The 13,600-nt window shown below is 40.3% G+C and overlaps 1 protein-coding gene across 7 annotated transcripts in view; it reads right to left on the bottom strand.

Annotated features, from left to right (window-relative positions):
* The window catches only part of atp11c (ATPase phospholipid transporting 11C), a 39,776-nt gene that overhangs the window by 9,156 nt on the left and 17,020 nt on the right, over positions 1–13,600 (bottom strand). For all 7 annotated transcript variants that reach the window (XR_011243983.1, XM_069531134.1, XM_069531136.1 and 4 more), the window contains exons 4-19: positions 9,562–9,642; positions 7,498–7,605; positions 6,800–6,928; positions 6,299–6,387; positions 5,594–5,644; positions 5,098–5,162; positions 4,903–4,984; positions 4,653–4,803; positions 3,765–3,962; positions 2,696–2,866; positions 2,061–2,272; positions 1,828–1,899; positions 1,662–1,735; positions 1,451–1,554; positions 1,126–1,307; positions 85–351 (exon numbers count right to left, since the gene is read on the bottom strand). Coding sequence is in view for 6 of the 7 variants with exons in the window: in XM_069531134.1 (XP_069387235.1) it covers positions 85–351; positions 1,126–1,307; positions 1,451–1,554; positions 1,662–1,735; positions 1,828–1,899; positions 2,061–2,272; positions 2,696–2,866; positions 3,765–3,962; positions 4,653–4,803; positions 4,903–4,984; positions 5,098–5,162; positions 5,594–5,644; positions 6,299–6,387; positions 6,800–6,928; positions 7,498–7,605; positions 9,562–9,642 (2,036 nt within the window). In the remaining variant the exon portion in view is untranslated. The remainder of the gene's footprint in view (positions 1–84; positions 352–1,125; positions 1,308–1,450; positions 1,555–1,661; positions 1,736–1,827; positions 1,900–2,060; positions 2,273–2,695; positions 2,867–3,764; positions 3,963–4,652; positions 4,804–4,902; positions 4,985–5,097; positions 5,163–5,593; positions 5,645–6,298; positions 6,388–6,799; positions 6,929–7,497; positions 7,606–9,561; positions 9,643–13,600) is intronic.

Raw genomic sequence — 13,600 nt, 5'->3', positions numbered from 1 at the left:
AAGAGAAACAGGTTTCAAGTTTTTATCATCGGGAAGATTTAGTACAATTGTGTTAAGAGCATGTCAGCAAATCTAGAAACCAACCTGGTGACACCTGCTTTAGCTGGTAGGGCATCCTGCACAGTTTTTTTATGATATTCAATTAAGAGGTCATGCAGTCGTTGCTCGCGCCTCCTCCCTCCATCGTCCAGAGTGCGCACTGTTAGTTCCAGCAGCTCTGTATTTCTCTGGAACAATCTACAAGCATAACAAGTGGACTTTGCTGTCTCCATCTTGTCCCCCGTTAGGACCCAAACCTTAATACCTGCCCCCTGGAGGGCCTCCATAGTCTCTGCAGCCTCCTCTTGAAGCCTGGGGGAGAAGAGCAATAGAAAGAAGTGAGACACTTGAAAGGTTATTACAAGAACTCTAAGAAACAAAGCCTGAGCAAGGCTGTTGATTTTCTAGAAAATAATGGTACTTAAACGAGGTTGAGCCTGTCTCAAACAAGAGTCTGAGGGAGTTGTGGGAAATATATTGAAGGGGGTATATTTCTAAATATAAAATAATTTAACTTTGATGTAGATATAAACGTGTATCAGCTTAAGTGTGATGATGATGTTGACTGAGGTAATGAAGTGTTTCATCACTTTTTTGGTAGCATTTTTTATTTCAATGGTGCTTGTGAAACAAAATCTGCTGCCTATTTTTTAACATTGGATTGTGGAAGACAGCCTGATGGACCACAGAAGAAATTAAGTGTCTTTTGACTGTCACCACAAATTACAAATTAGCAATGTCATAATGGACAAAACACTACCGGGAAGCTGGTAAAAGCATGTAATGCAAAACAACTACAACTGTTGAGGTTACACTAACAGAAGGTAATTTTTACAACACACCACAGACACAAATCTTTCCTAAGAATAGTATGAACAGGAAGTTTATAACAAGTTTATTTCTGTCTTTTGCAAACCTTTGGTCTATTCTGAGATGTCTTTGTGGATTTTACCACCTACGAATCTTAGTACTGATCTTTAATTAGATGGAGGGGAGAGGAAGGACAACAGCAGCATACAGCATAACAAACATCAGCAGATTCATATGTGTGAGATGTATTGTACTGTGCCTTGTATGAACACCCACCGATCCTCTACAGCAGTGGCTCCTATCAGACTCATCCCAGTCTCCACTTGGTTGTAAATAGCCATGAGCCTCTCTTCTCTGTCCTGCAGAGCCAGTCTAGCTTCCTTCAGTCCTTTATCTGCCTGGTTGTACTCCTCTGCACTGAGACATTTGTAGGCAACACACAGTGTCCGGTAGCCCTCCTAAACAGTTAAAAACATGTTAACAAAACAAAAAAACAAGCACAACAAAATCTGTCCCAAATCACTGTAATCATAAATAAAACCCAATCTGACCCTTGAATAAAAAAGTACATACTTTTAAACTTAAATCTGGAGTCACCCACCTTTGCATTACGCTCCACATGCGTGCTGATCTTTTCAACCTCTTCCTGTCTGACGCGGGGGAAGATGGAGGAGTCCGCTCCCTTACAGAAGAGGAATGTATCACCTAGAGACAAAACAAACACAAACATACCGACATACAATGTGGTGAGGCATGAGGGCCTTTAATCATAACACTCCCTACAATAAAGCAGACAGTCATCTCAAGCTCACCTGATTTGGATCTGACTATGACACTCATACGCCTTCTGACTGGGTCAAAGTTCAACACATGAAGTAGTTCATACCTTTGGGAAGTACACAAATAAAATTAGTTATAGTGCATAAATAAATGGAAACATATGGCTAGAAAATGTTGCCAATATAATTTTAGACTTACATTTCAACATCGTTGTTCCTGTTGAGAATTTTCATGTTTTTACTTTCAAGACCAAGAAATGTGAAGCCGTACCTGCAGGTGGAGACAAATCATCAAAAATCTAAAATAACTTCTGTTACATGAGTTATTGTAGCTAAGAAATCTATCTACAGCTTTAGAAAATGCATTTGTGATATTCATATTCTGTTATGTCATCATTTTTACTCACTTAGTCATAATAGCCCATCTCTTACCTCATGGCGCCCTTGACCAGAGCAACCTCATCAGGTGAGGAGGCTATTAGGCCTCTCTGCTCATGTGGTGGATGAAGCCCCTCTCCATCTACCCCTAAGCCATCCACCTGGTCTGTCAGTCCATCGGCTTGGCCTTGACTCTGCTCTGTTGACTCCTTCACCTGGACTGTGTGGCACAGGCACAGGGCACGCAGAAACAGCTCTTCCCTCTCCTGATAACACAACATGATCATGGCTTAATACAGTAAAAATACATTTAAAAAATCACAATTTTAACTATAATAATTAAATAAACATCAATTGTTTTATATCCTGATAATAAATTTAAAGCCACATATAGAGCCATAAACAGTAGCTGGAGTTTAGATCCATGGATTTCCAACCATTCTATTAAAGTGACTTGACATGCTAAACATGCTGAAGTGCAACAGTCTCTGAAGTGTAATCAGGTGCTCATGTAAAGAGCACACGGCCAGTTTGCTCCCCATCCATATTAAGTGCATATGTTGACATGTCAAACGGGACTATATATGGATGACCTGAGAAGGGTCTTTCTGAGCAGTGAGCTATGTAATGAACATATGTTGCTGCTTGTGTGACTTTTACAACAGATGGAGGGACACCACAACACTCACCCTGCCAGCTTTCTGCTGTGGTTTGGTCACAGGTCCATCTGTGACACAGAAACCATCCAACTCTGAGCTTACGTCTTGGTACTTGTACTGGAAGCCGTCAATGCAGCACTCTATGAACTCCATGTTATTCTGAGTGAGGGTGCCCGTCTTGTCAGTAAAGACATACTCCACCTACAGGGAACGTGATAAAAATACATGACAGACTCTTCCAAAGCCATAAACATTCAGTTGCCCATTTTGCAGGCTACAACAATAAGAATAGGGAATTACCTCAAGAGAAAATTGTAGTGCGTTAATCAGTTTAACGAAGCATCAGCTTTGATTGAAGCAATAATTTTGCAAACCAAGTGTGACTGATGTATGGCAGCAGTAAAGGTGCCATAAATTAGAGACGTTAGGATAGCACAGCAATCTAATGTAAGCATAAGCAGCTTTTTTACAGTTAGTTTACAGTTGCACATTTATGATCAGCATTGAAACCATTTTTATGTTTTTTCAACAAATAAAGTATAAAATTAAAATCCAGCAACTATTAAATTGTGATAGCATTGAGAAGAGTGATTTAAAGGTGCAGTGTGTAGAATTTTGTGATATCTAGTGTTGAAATTGCATGTTACAGCTGAATACCCCTCACCTCACCCTCCCCTTCCAAACATGAAAGAGAACCTGTGGTAGCTTCAGTTGTCATCAAAACTCAAAAGGTGTTTAGTTTGTCCAGTCTGGAGTAATGTTAAAAACATGGCGGCCTCCTTTGAGACGACCCCCTTGATGTAAATATAAAGTATTTAAATATAAAGGGCCTTTTCTGGGGTAAAGAAAACTACAATTCATACAATTTAGATGAAAAAAACTAGTGAAAAGATCATAAGAATTATTTTACATTAAATTTCTGCCAATGGCGCTTTCACCTAAATCTTACTCACTAGACCTTTAAGTGCAAAAATATGATTTTAAAGTCCTACTTATTTGTATTACTTTTAATATATTCATTGTTTTTTTAATAATTAATGGGAATGAAACACACATTTCTGCCATTTATATGAATGATTTTCGTTTGTCCACTCCTAACCTGTCCCAGCTCCTCGTTGAGGTCTGAAGTGTTGACCAGTGCCCCTTCCTTGATTTCTGGGTCAAAGAAGTCCTGGTCCCATGTGATGAAATAGGATCCCAAAAACTTTTGCATCTCAACCGTCACATACATTGAAACTGGAATGATGAAGTTGAAGAGCACCATGAAGGACAGGAAGTCGGTGAACATCTTAAGGTACTGTTGGGGTAAACAAGAACACAGGCACATGTTTAAATATATTTATGTTATAATCAAATCTCTGAGAACATAGTGCCTATCTGAAAGAATAAATGTTAGAGTGCATTGATTCATTAATCAATAAGATGTCATACTCATAACTAAAATTAAAATAAGTGCATATCCATCATGTCTGTGATGTCACAATGTTATATCACCATGTTTGCAGGTCATTGAAGGCCAAGGCAGTGGGTTAACAACCAATGAAATGGACTATGTCACAATATAGGTCTGCAGTGGCCATTTTGCAGAGAAGGGTTTTACTGGTGCTGATTAAGAGGCAAGGGCATGTAAAACACTTTAACATGGTGGATGGAGCTTTACTCCCAGGTGTTAAAGCCCTGACTCACCAGATGATCAGTATTTACCATTATACACATTATAATATCCTGATGCAATGCTAGCAACACCCATTAGCTATTCTACTCACAGCAGGGGTAATCCCCATGAAGCTCAAGACAAGTATTACTCCACTTATTTCACTTCCAGCTGCTAACATCCTAATAGATAATATATTACTAAGAACTAATATAAGAGGGTTGAAATAAGAAATATTTTTGACTGTGTATACAATACAGGAGCCTCTAAGACACCTGACTTACAGGTCATTTTTTCCAGAAGGATAGGCAGGTTGCTAGAATGTGTACTTACTAAATTGGCGTCCTTCTCTCTCTGGGTTTTCTCATTGTACCAAGGCTCATCTTGTCCGGGTTTGCTTTGCCACACATACTTAAGTGTCGTGCACACTAGGGCCTTGCTCACCAATATGCAGAGGTAAACAAGAAGGAACGCATTGATAGACCTGAAAATATAAGAGATATCATTAATGACTATCAAAGATGAATCAGATATTTTTTAATTACTCTTTTAACTTGTTTACACCTTTTCTTGAGGTACTTACTTCTCTACAGCAGAGCGTTTCTGAGACTTTCCCTGGTAGTTGAGAGCCATCTTTGTCTCCATGCCAGTGTAAACTGCAACACCTTGAGAAGGCAAGAGAGAAAGTAAAAAGAAAAGGGGCTAGTTTTTAGATACTGGGCCATCTTCACAAATATCCTGCAAGTTATTGTAACAACGTCAATATCGTTTGACTCACCACGGATTTTCTGAGTGTTCTTTAAAGTTGATCCTTTCAGCAGTAGGTTTTCTGGGCCCAAAGATCTGCACAATCACATCAGTACATCAGACAATTCAGTCAGACAGAATCCGTGCAATTCACACACGCACTCCTATTTTCTAAATGGAAACCTGGCAGGCAAGTTGGCATCCACTCTAAAGTACGCAGTGACAATACACTGTATGACTGCAGTCTGGGCTTATAACAGTCCCAGCGTTCTTGGGAAGGACACTGGCATTTGTCTGTATGGCCATTACAAAACAGTCATTGATAAATGCCTGTGGGAGTGCTTTGGAAGCAGTGGCTGAAGCCATGCCAAGCCTGTTTTAATTTTTATGCTTGTTTGCAATTAATGATCAATGGAATAATGATTTGTTGGTGATGCAAAGGGAAACAAATGAGTGCTTAAGCAACTGTGTTTTGATTTTGCTCTCACTTAAAGTGGTCTGAGATGGTTGTGCATGAGTGCTCTTACCTCACTGCAGGCTCCTGGTTATTTGTGTAGATGTGCATACGGCCAACAAATCTGGAACAAAAGCCCATACATACTGCTGATCATCACACAAATCAAGAAATTTTAAAAAGTACATTTGACATTTGTTTTGCATATTAATCAATCGGTTAAAACTAAAGTAGAGTGGTGAATTTGAGGATCAAAATGCATTCCGAGGTCATTTACTTCACAAGACATCAAGTACTTGGCCTAAAAGCAGGTGGAGGCGATTGGGAGCCAAATAATTACAGGTAGTTAGCCTGCAGCCTGCTGTCAGTTTAATTGAGTCGGAATAGTGAGCATTTGGCACCATGGCTTACTTAGCACATCTCAAACACCATTATGAGGTCTGGCCTAATATTCAAACTCCTTGCCCAAAGGGGGAGCCAAAGGCTGTCTGTTGACTGAGATGGGATTTCTACAAGTGAATAAGAATCACATAACATCCATGCCAGGCAAACCAAAGACTACTGTAAATACCCGGCACATTTTTAAGATTGCAACTATGAGACCAACCAAACAAAGTGTACACAGTGGCTTACCAAAACATCTCCACTTAATCTACAAGTTAATATTAGAGTCACATGAGACATTTTCTACTCATACTGAGTTAATCCATTTCCCAACAAAGAACAGGCAATGTTTCTTGTAGTGTAAATCCTCTGGGACTGTATGATGAGTGCCTACTTGTAAAGGTCAGGCTGTGGCTGTTCACACTCAATGGTGGCATTAAGAGATTCCAGATCCCTCTCTATGTCTGGCACTGTGTAGTGTGTCTGGACAAGGGGAAGAGACAGAGTTTGAGTTGTGAGTATGATCTGACTTAAGTCAAGTGAAAATTGTAGCTTCCCCCTAACTCTCACACAAAGACATTACATAAAACAGGAAGACATTTTCCAAGATATTTTGACACTAAGAGGAACCTAAATATTTTTGGAAATAGACAAGACAGAAACTTAAAGCACTTCCTTCAAAGCACGGCTTAAAAATGCAACTTCACAAAAGTTAAGATACCTATATTTAGATTTATAATTTTATGACTGTATTAAAAACATTTCATTTCATGAGATTACTTTCCCTGTTGTAAATAGTTATGTCTTGTTTCCCAGTCTGTGACACCCATATAGATTCAATTCCCTAGTTTCTAACTATGTTGTTATCAATAAAGGGTAAAACAGTAAATCTTACTTTATGGTTGGACTCGCCATCCAAACTTGCTGTGGTAACGAAACATGTATCGTCATCGCGGCACGACTGCAGGAGTATCAAATCACAGGGAAAGGTCTGATCTTCCTCCACCTCCACAACATCTCCAACCTGATCAAAGAAACAACCAAAGTCAACCAAATATCACTAAATACTTTTCACAAATAGCTTCTTTCTACCTCCCATAGCACATCACTAAAAAATTATTGTGGCTCTCTTTGGTTTGGTAAAATAATGTTGGGTTAGCTCTTGACCCTTTAGCACTATAGGAGGTACCCAACAGTTAGTTTATGTGAGTTCCTGTGATGAGAGCAGCTGTCCCAACTGTTTTCGTTTTGACAGCTGTATGCTGATTCTCAGTGGTGTCACTGAGCACCAGTTGCAACTTACCACAACCAGGAGTCGCTTGGTTTATGTTAAATATAAAATTACTGTTTAAGGCATTTCTTAGCTTTTGAAAAGACATTCATCTTTGAAAATATTGTTACCTTTAGGATAAATTAATTACTATCACAGCCATGTATGAATGTCTAATCAGTTCAGTAGACAGAGCATTTTTCCCCTGTGCATATATCTCAAACTCAGTCATGCCAAGCTGCAGAAATCTTATCTCAAGCCATTTCTCTAAGGAAATACTCATTCCAGTGGATCTAAGCTAAGATGTGGCAGCTGAAAGGTACCTTGATCTTCTCGCTCTCCTTCAGTATCCTGCGGCCATCCTCTAGCACTGTCACTGGGTACTTATTCACCTCATTGTCAGCCTTGTGCCGTAGCCAGTCCTCATAGCCCTGTGGCAACATTTCAAAATCAGAAATGTGTTATTTGCTCAATACAACTAAAAGTACAAAATCCATGCAGCCTGGAATATTAAAAGCTAACACAGTGACATATATACATTCCTTCACACTGACAATCAACAGAAGAGTGTAAAACATTATGAAATGCTTATCGGTATGATATAATCTTTATATTTTGCATTTCATCGCATTGTGAAAAAGGACTGCAGCAGCAGAATTGGTTCAGCAGTGTACTGGAACAGTATACCATGAAATAATACTGAGTCGAGTAAAAAAAAAAGAAATTCATGGGGCTGCAGCAGCATAGGGCACAAAGCCTAGTGTAGACTTCATAAGTACTTAAAGATAGTAATGGAGATAGAGGCAATGGTGCAGAGATGCAGAGGGAGACCACAGTGGGTGCCAAGGCGGAGCTTGAGCCAGAAATCAGGATTAACAGGATAGGAAGAGACAGAAAGTCTGGTTGATTGATGCAGAGAAATTATGCCAGGTGGATGACAACATCCGCATTCCGTGGATGGTCTGTTGAACTATACAGTTCACTTCTGCCTGACTAATATAGGGTCAGACAGACCACCTTGGAGACCCACTTCAAAGTCTGGCTGAAGGCAGTCCAGCGCTAGCAGCGCGCCCCATATATTTTCACAAGGAAGTCCGCCCACTATTGTGCTAACTAAAAAGCCGAACCTAAAACAATATATTTAAAGCTGTGTTGTGGGAGCAACAGATTTTAAAAAACAGATACTCCCCTTGATAAGTTGTATCGCTTTAATAGTCTCTCTCTCTCTCTTTCTTTATGTCTCCATTTTCATACACTCCCAGCGAGCCTACTTCATCTTTTCCTTAATCAGAATCATGCACCAGCAGAGCACATTAATAGAAAACCCAAGAGAGCATTAGTCATTAGTCATATACTTAATACTAAAATCACAGCAAGGGAGTTATGAGGGCAGGGAACTTATATTATGTTATATTTAAAGAGGAAGAATATAATGCAATGACAGACAATATGAGGAAATGAGGACAGGGTTAGCCTGAAAACCAAACCAATCAGCAAGCTCAAGTTATTTTCTCTTTTAGATGGATTTCTCCCCCCGCCCGTTTAAAACACGTTTCCATCCTTCCTGAACCATTTATCTAAAATGGGGCAGGTTTGATATGATGTATGAGAAGGGAGGGCTGCTGAGAAATTTTCATTAGCAACCAAGATGACTGCCACTGGTGTGACAACATCTGTTGCATCCACTGTTGTGACAGTATTAAATGAGGTACAGAATATTTTCTCTAACATAAAAATAAACAACTGCAGGTGAAGTGCTTCTTCTTTTACATCCTGCTATGTCAGATGTTTCAGTTTTTTTGCTGTGATTAGTGGAAGGTACTTTTCCTTACGTATTTGTCCTGTATTATTAAGGTCACTGTGTGGCATTTGTCCAAGCATCTGGACACAGGTCACACTCACATGTGATTATTTATAGACAATAGTTCATTGTCTTGAATCTGGGATAGCTGTGAAGCTACTTATCCTGTAGATAGCAATAACAAACAGCCAATGTCTCAATGTCTTATTGGCACTTAGGTAATAGAGATATACCATGCGAGGGTTGTACATTGTGAGGTTTAGATGTAAAGTGTAGTCTCTGGTATTGTTGTAATAGCATTACACCTTGTTAGCTTGTATTGCTCATTTCTCTTCTCAATGCATCGCTCATCAATAAACTGTGTCTGCTTAAAGCTTCTGGGTCTCCTGGATCTTCTTTCAGCAGCTCACTAGCTTCTCCATCACACACTAGGACAGTATGTCTGTGACTGTTGACTCCACTTGGAAATCGACAATGAACTGAGAGGCTCCAGATGCATTAGCAAATACATTCGGTCTTGAGATGCCAGGCTAGGACAAGAAATATCAATTTAATGTTTAATATTATTTTTCAGGGGGCAGCTTACCTGCTTGATAGCTGTTACTGTGATCACAAAAAATAAGGGTATGCCACTGGTGACTGGGCTGGTGGGAGTGTCAACTATCACCTAAAGAGGGAGAAAAACAATCAATTTAGAGAAATGCCCAGTTAACAGTCAATGATAAACATATGACCTACAAACTGAAAAGCTATGCACTGACTGCTATACACCACAACAAAGTCTTGCTGCAGCACATGTGGTTACAGAGGGAGGAGTGTGTGGTGACGGTTAAGACGATGGTGCAGGCTCTCTGAATGCTGGGTGTAGTCTGTTTCTCTATGGCCTACAATTCCCTAAATTCTTTCATCAGTACAAATCCCGATATTTCAGTTTGAAGGGAGGGAGCACACTGTGTGTGAGGGAATCTGTGTTGCTGTTTTTGTATGGGTATAGCTAGAAAAAGTACAGGACCAGCGATCAGGTAAATCCTGAGCAGTTTAGAAGCAGCACCTGACCAAGGCTGCCAGCTAAAATCCCAGTACACAAATGGCTTGTGAGTGATTGTGTATTTCTAAAACCATCATAAGATGGATTTAGTCTGGCATTTCTGATCCTGTAGAATGCAAGCTGTTTTCCCCCTGAGCTCATGTGCGTATTACAGTTTGCACAGACACGTCACGTTAAGCTTGTTGTTATATGGACCAGATGCATTACAAGCTTCCAGATACAAATCAGCTGTGTAAGAGCAATAGATGTGTTTTGAAGAAATCTCTGGTGTTCTCCTCACCTGTGCTCAGAATGAGAATGAACCAAACCTGCTGCTATCTCACTAATCACATACAAATAAAAACACAGCCACATTCTGTCCCTGTACAAACACAGAATAAAGTACAAGGGCAGTGAGCTGCTAGCCTACCCAAGCTGTACTGTGATTACAATTAACTGCAGGATAAATCAATTACAACGCTGAGATGGACTAGTGCACATCGACCATTTGGAGGAGTGCAGATTCAGAGGAGAGTCTGCATTATATTTGTAGTAGATAGCAATTCCAGTGAGAAAGAAGTGAAAGTAATAATACTGCCGCAGTAGCCTCACATGCCAGGAGCCAGAGGTGAGAGTCCTCAAAAGAGTGTGTGTGTGTGTGTGTGTGTGTGTGTGTGTGTGTGTGTGTGTGTGTGTGTGTGTGTGTGTGTGTGTGTGTGTGTGTGTGTGTGTGTGTGTGTGTGTGAGGATGCTATAGAGGGGTGTGGGCTAAAAACTGCACCTGGCACTCCGCTCTAGGCAATATAGCTCCTGGATTATTTAATGTCTCTTGAGAAAAGCTCAGTTTACCTCAGTCATGTTAGCCCTTCACTGTTTTCTTATGACAACACCTTCAAAGTAGAGCACTCCCTGAAGCACAGGTGTGGTGATCATTCGAGAAAAGCAAAGAAGAACTTCATAATATCATGGCTCATTTCTCTAATTTACATGACTGGATTGAAATTTCAACAGAAAGAAAAATAGAAGCTACAGGAGGAACTGAGGACAGCGTGTCCCTCTGATGCAGCAGCCAGATGGCCAAACTTGAGAGAACTATTCACAAAGCGAAACTTTTCACTCAATGTTGTTTGATTTTGACTTCTTTGACAATTATGATGGCAATTGCTCAACAGAAGACTATAAAAAGAGACAAATTATGGCAGTGTTTTTTTTGCTATCTAAAAAAGAAAACTCTCATCTCGCACAACAATAGCTTAAGAAATCAAGGACAGATGTCATTTTGGGGTAAGGGTTATGACAATTAAAGGCAACTACACATGTATTTTGTTTCCATGCAGTCGGTTTGCGTATATTTGCTGATTCAAAACAATGACCATCAAACTTTCAGATGGCAAACTACCTTTCCTGCTCTGCACCAAATGAAAAGCCGAAAGAGAAAAAGAATCTCAGCAATGGGGGTGAACTGTGTGCAGCTGCTGATGGGCTGGTGTGATATCAGAGCAGCAGAGCGGAGCAGCACAAAGCCCTTCATCTGAGCCGGGAAGTGTGTCAGAATGAGTGACAGATGGCAGGTCCCCGGGCAGCACTGTGGGTCTTTGCATCCTCCTACCCCTTCACCCTTTCATTCTCCCCCTCCTATACTTTTGCCATGTGCTCTCTCACCGTTTCTCTTGCTCTCTCACAGTGCTCTCTTCCCATTTGATCAAATTCAAGCAAAGACATGCAGGGCTATTTATAGGAGAGTGGTGCTTTTTTATCAGCCTGTGTCTATTTGTGGCACTCAGAGCTACAGAGGGCTTCCTGCTGCTGACGTCAGCAGTGCAGAACTGCAGAGAGATGGGGGGAATGTGAGACAGAAAGGGGGAAAAAGAAAGACACAACGAATGATAAGAAACGAGGGAGACAAAACAAGGGCAGGAAAGAGCTAGACGGTGCATGACATTCGGTTGTTGCAAGAGAATTTGCATAACGCCTCTCAGTGAAAGGTTTATTTCTGTATCTGAGATGCAAAATGAGTGCACACAGACTTCGTGTACCTGCTTTTTTCTTCATCTTCCCTATATGATATAATAGCAGACTGCATGGGAAAGACTGAGTGGTTGGTATAAAGAGCTGCTCAAGAGAGGCTGGATTAGTGGAGAAACGCCAACCACGCTGCAGCTTGGGTAAACACCATCAGCAAACCCAGGACACCCACTGAGTCATACATCACATGCACCAGCACATACACATTCATATAATTCATTCACACACAAACAAACACGCTGCACACATCCCACACTGATAATCCTTGTGCTCATATGCAACAAAAGGCAGTTAGTGAGAATGATGTAAACAGGCTCGGTGGTTTACTTCAACATAAGCGCACTGCATTCGCTCACAATAATTTCATGTGTGAGCTTACAACAATTGGGTAGGTATTGACAATAACTATGATATTAACATATATGAAAATATCACATTAATAAGACAAATGCTGATATTCTGTAAATAATCCAGCACCCCAAAAATAAGTTACAAACAAACAAAGTTAAAGATGATTTTGAAAAATATTTCCCCAAAATGTTCCAACATGATTTCTTTTGAAAACAATAATTGTGGGGTGAAGATCATATACAGTGACAGTCCTAGGAAATAAGGACCAAGGGTAAAAACAATTGATCTGCTATTGACCTGAGAATAATGGAATTAATTTGTGAAAAGCTGCACGCAGATGTGACTCAGTTTGTATAGTGCTGCGCTTCTGGAAGCCCTCACTCTGTGAGTTAATTCAGTCAGTATGCGACTTGAGAGAAGACATCCCTCCTAGGCAGGCCCAACACCACCTGTTTACACTAGTGGGCTATTTGCTTCCATAGTTTAGGTTAGTGCTAAAAAGAGAGGTTATTTTCCATACACATGGATCGGAAGGAGAGGAGAGGACAGTTCACTTTAGAGTACAGAGCAGGGGAATAAAGATGCCAGTCAATACATTTTAGTCAGCGCGAGCTCACAGTTTCCACTTGAGAGAACAGGGCAGCATACACACAACATAAGGTAACAATGACAAGATACAAAGACAATTTTAAAATCACCATATAAGACCAATACAATCCTCACATACATGATAGATAAAAAAAAATACAATTGTGAATACTGAGAAGTATGAATAGTCTAAGGTTTGTGTGTGTGTGTGTGTGTGTGTGTGTGTGTGTGTGTGTGTGTGTGTGTGTGTGTGTGTGTGCATGAGGATGCTATAGTGGGGTGTGGGCTAAAAACTGCACCTGGCACTCCGCTCTAGGCAATATAGCTCCTGGATTATTTAATGTCTCTTGAGAAAAGCTCAGTTTACCTCAGTCATGTTAGCCCTTCACTGTTTTCTTATGACAACACCTTCAAAGTAGAGCACTCCCTGAAGCACAGGTGTGGTGATCATTCGAGAAAAAAAAAAGAACTTCATAATATCATGGCTCATTTCTCTAATTTACATGACTGGATTGAAATTTCGACAGAAAGAAAAATAGAAGCTACAGGAGGAACTGAGGACAGCGTGTCCCTCTGATGCAGCAGCCAGATGGCCAAACTTGAGAGAACTATTCACAAAGCGAAACTTTTCACT

This window comes from Paralichthys olivaceus, chromosome 9 (assembly GCF_024713975.1).
Source record: "Paralichthys olivaceus isolate ysfri-2021 chromosome 9, ASM2471397v2, whole genome shotgun sequence".
In the NCBI taxonomy this organism is placed as follows: domain Eukaryota; kingdom Metazoa; phylum Chordata; class Actinopteri; order Pleuronectiformes; family Paralichthyidae; genus Paralichthys; species Paralichthys olivaceus.
Note: the sequence above shows the minus strand (reverse complement) of the source record. Positions and strands in the feature narration are given on the sequence as shown.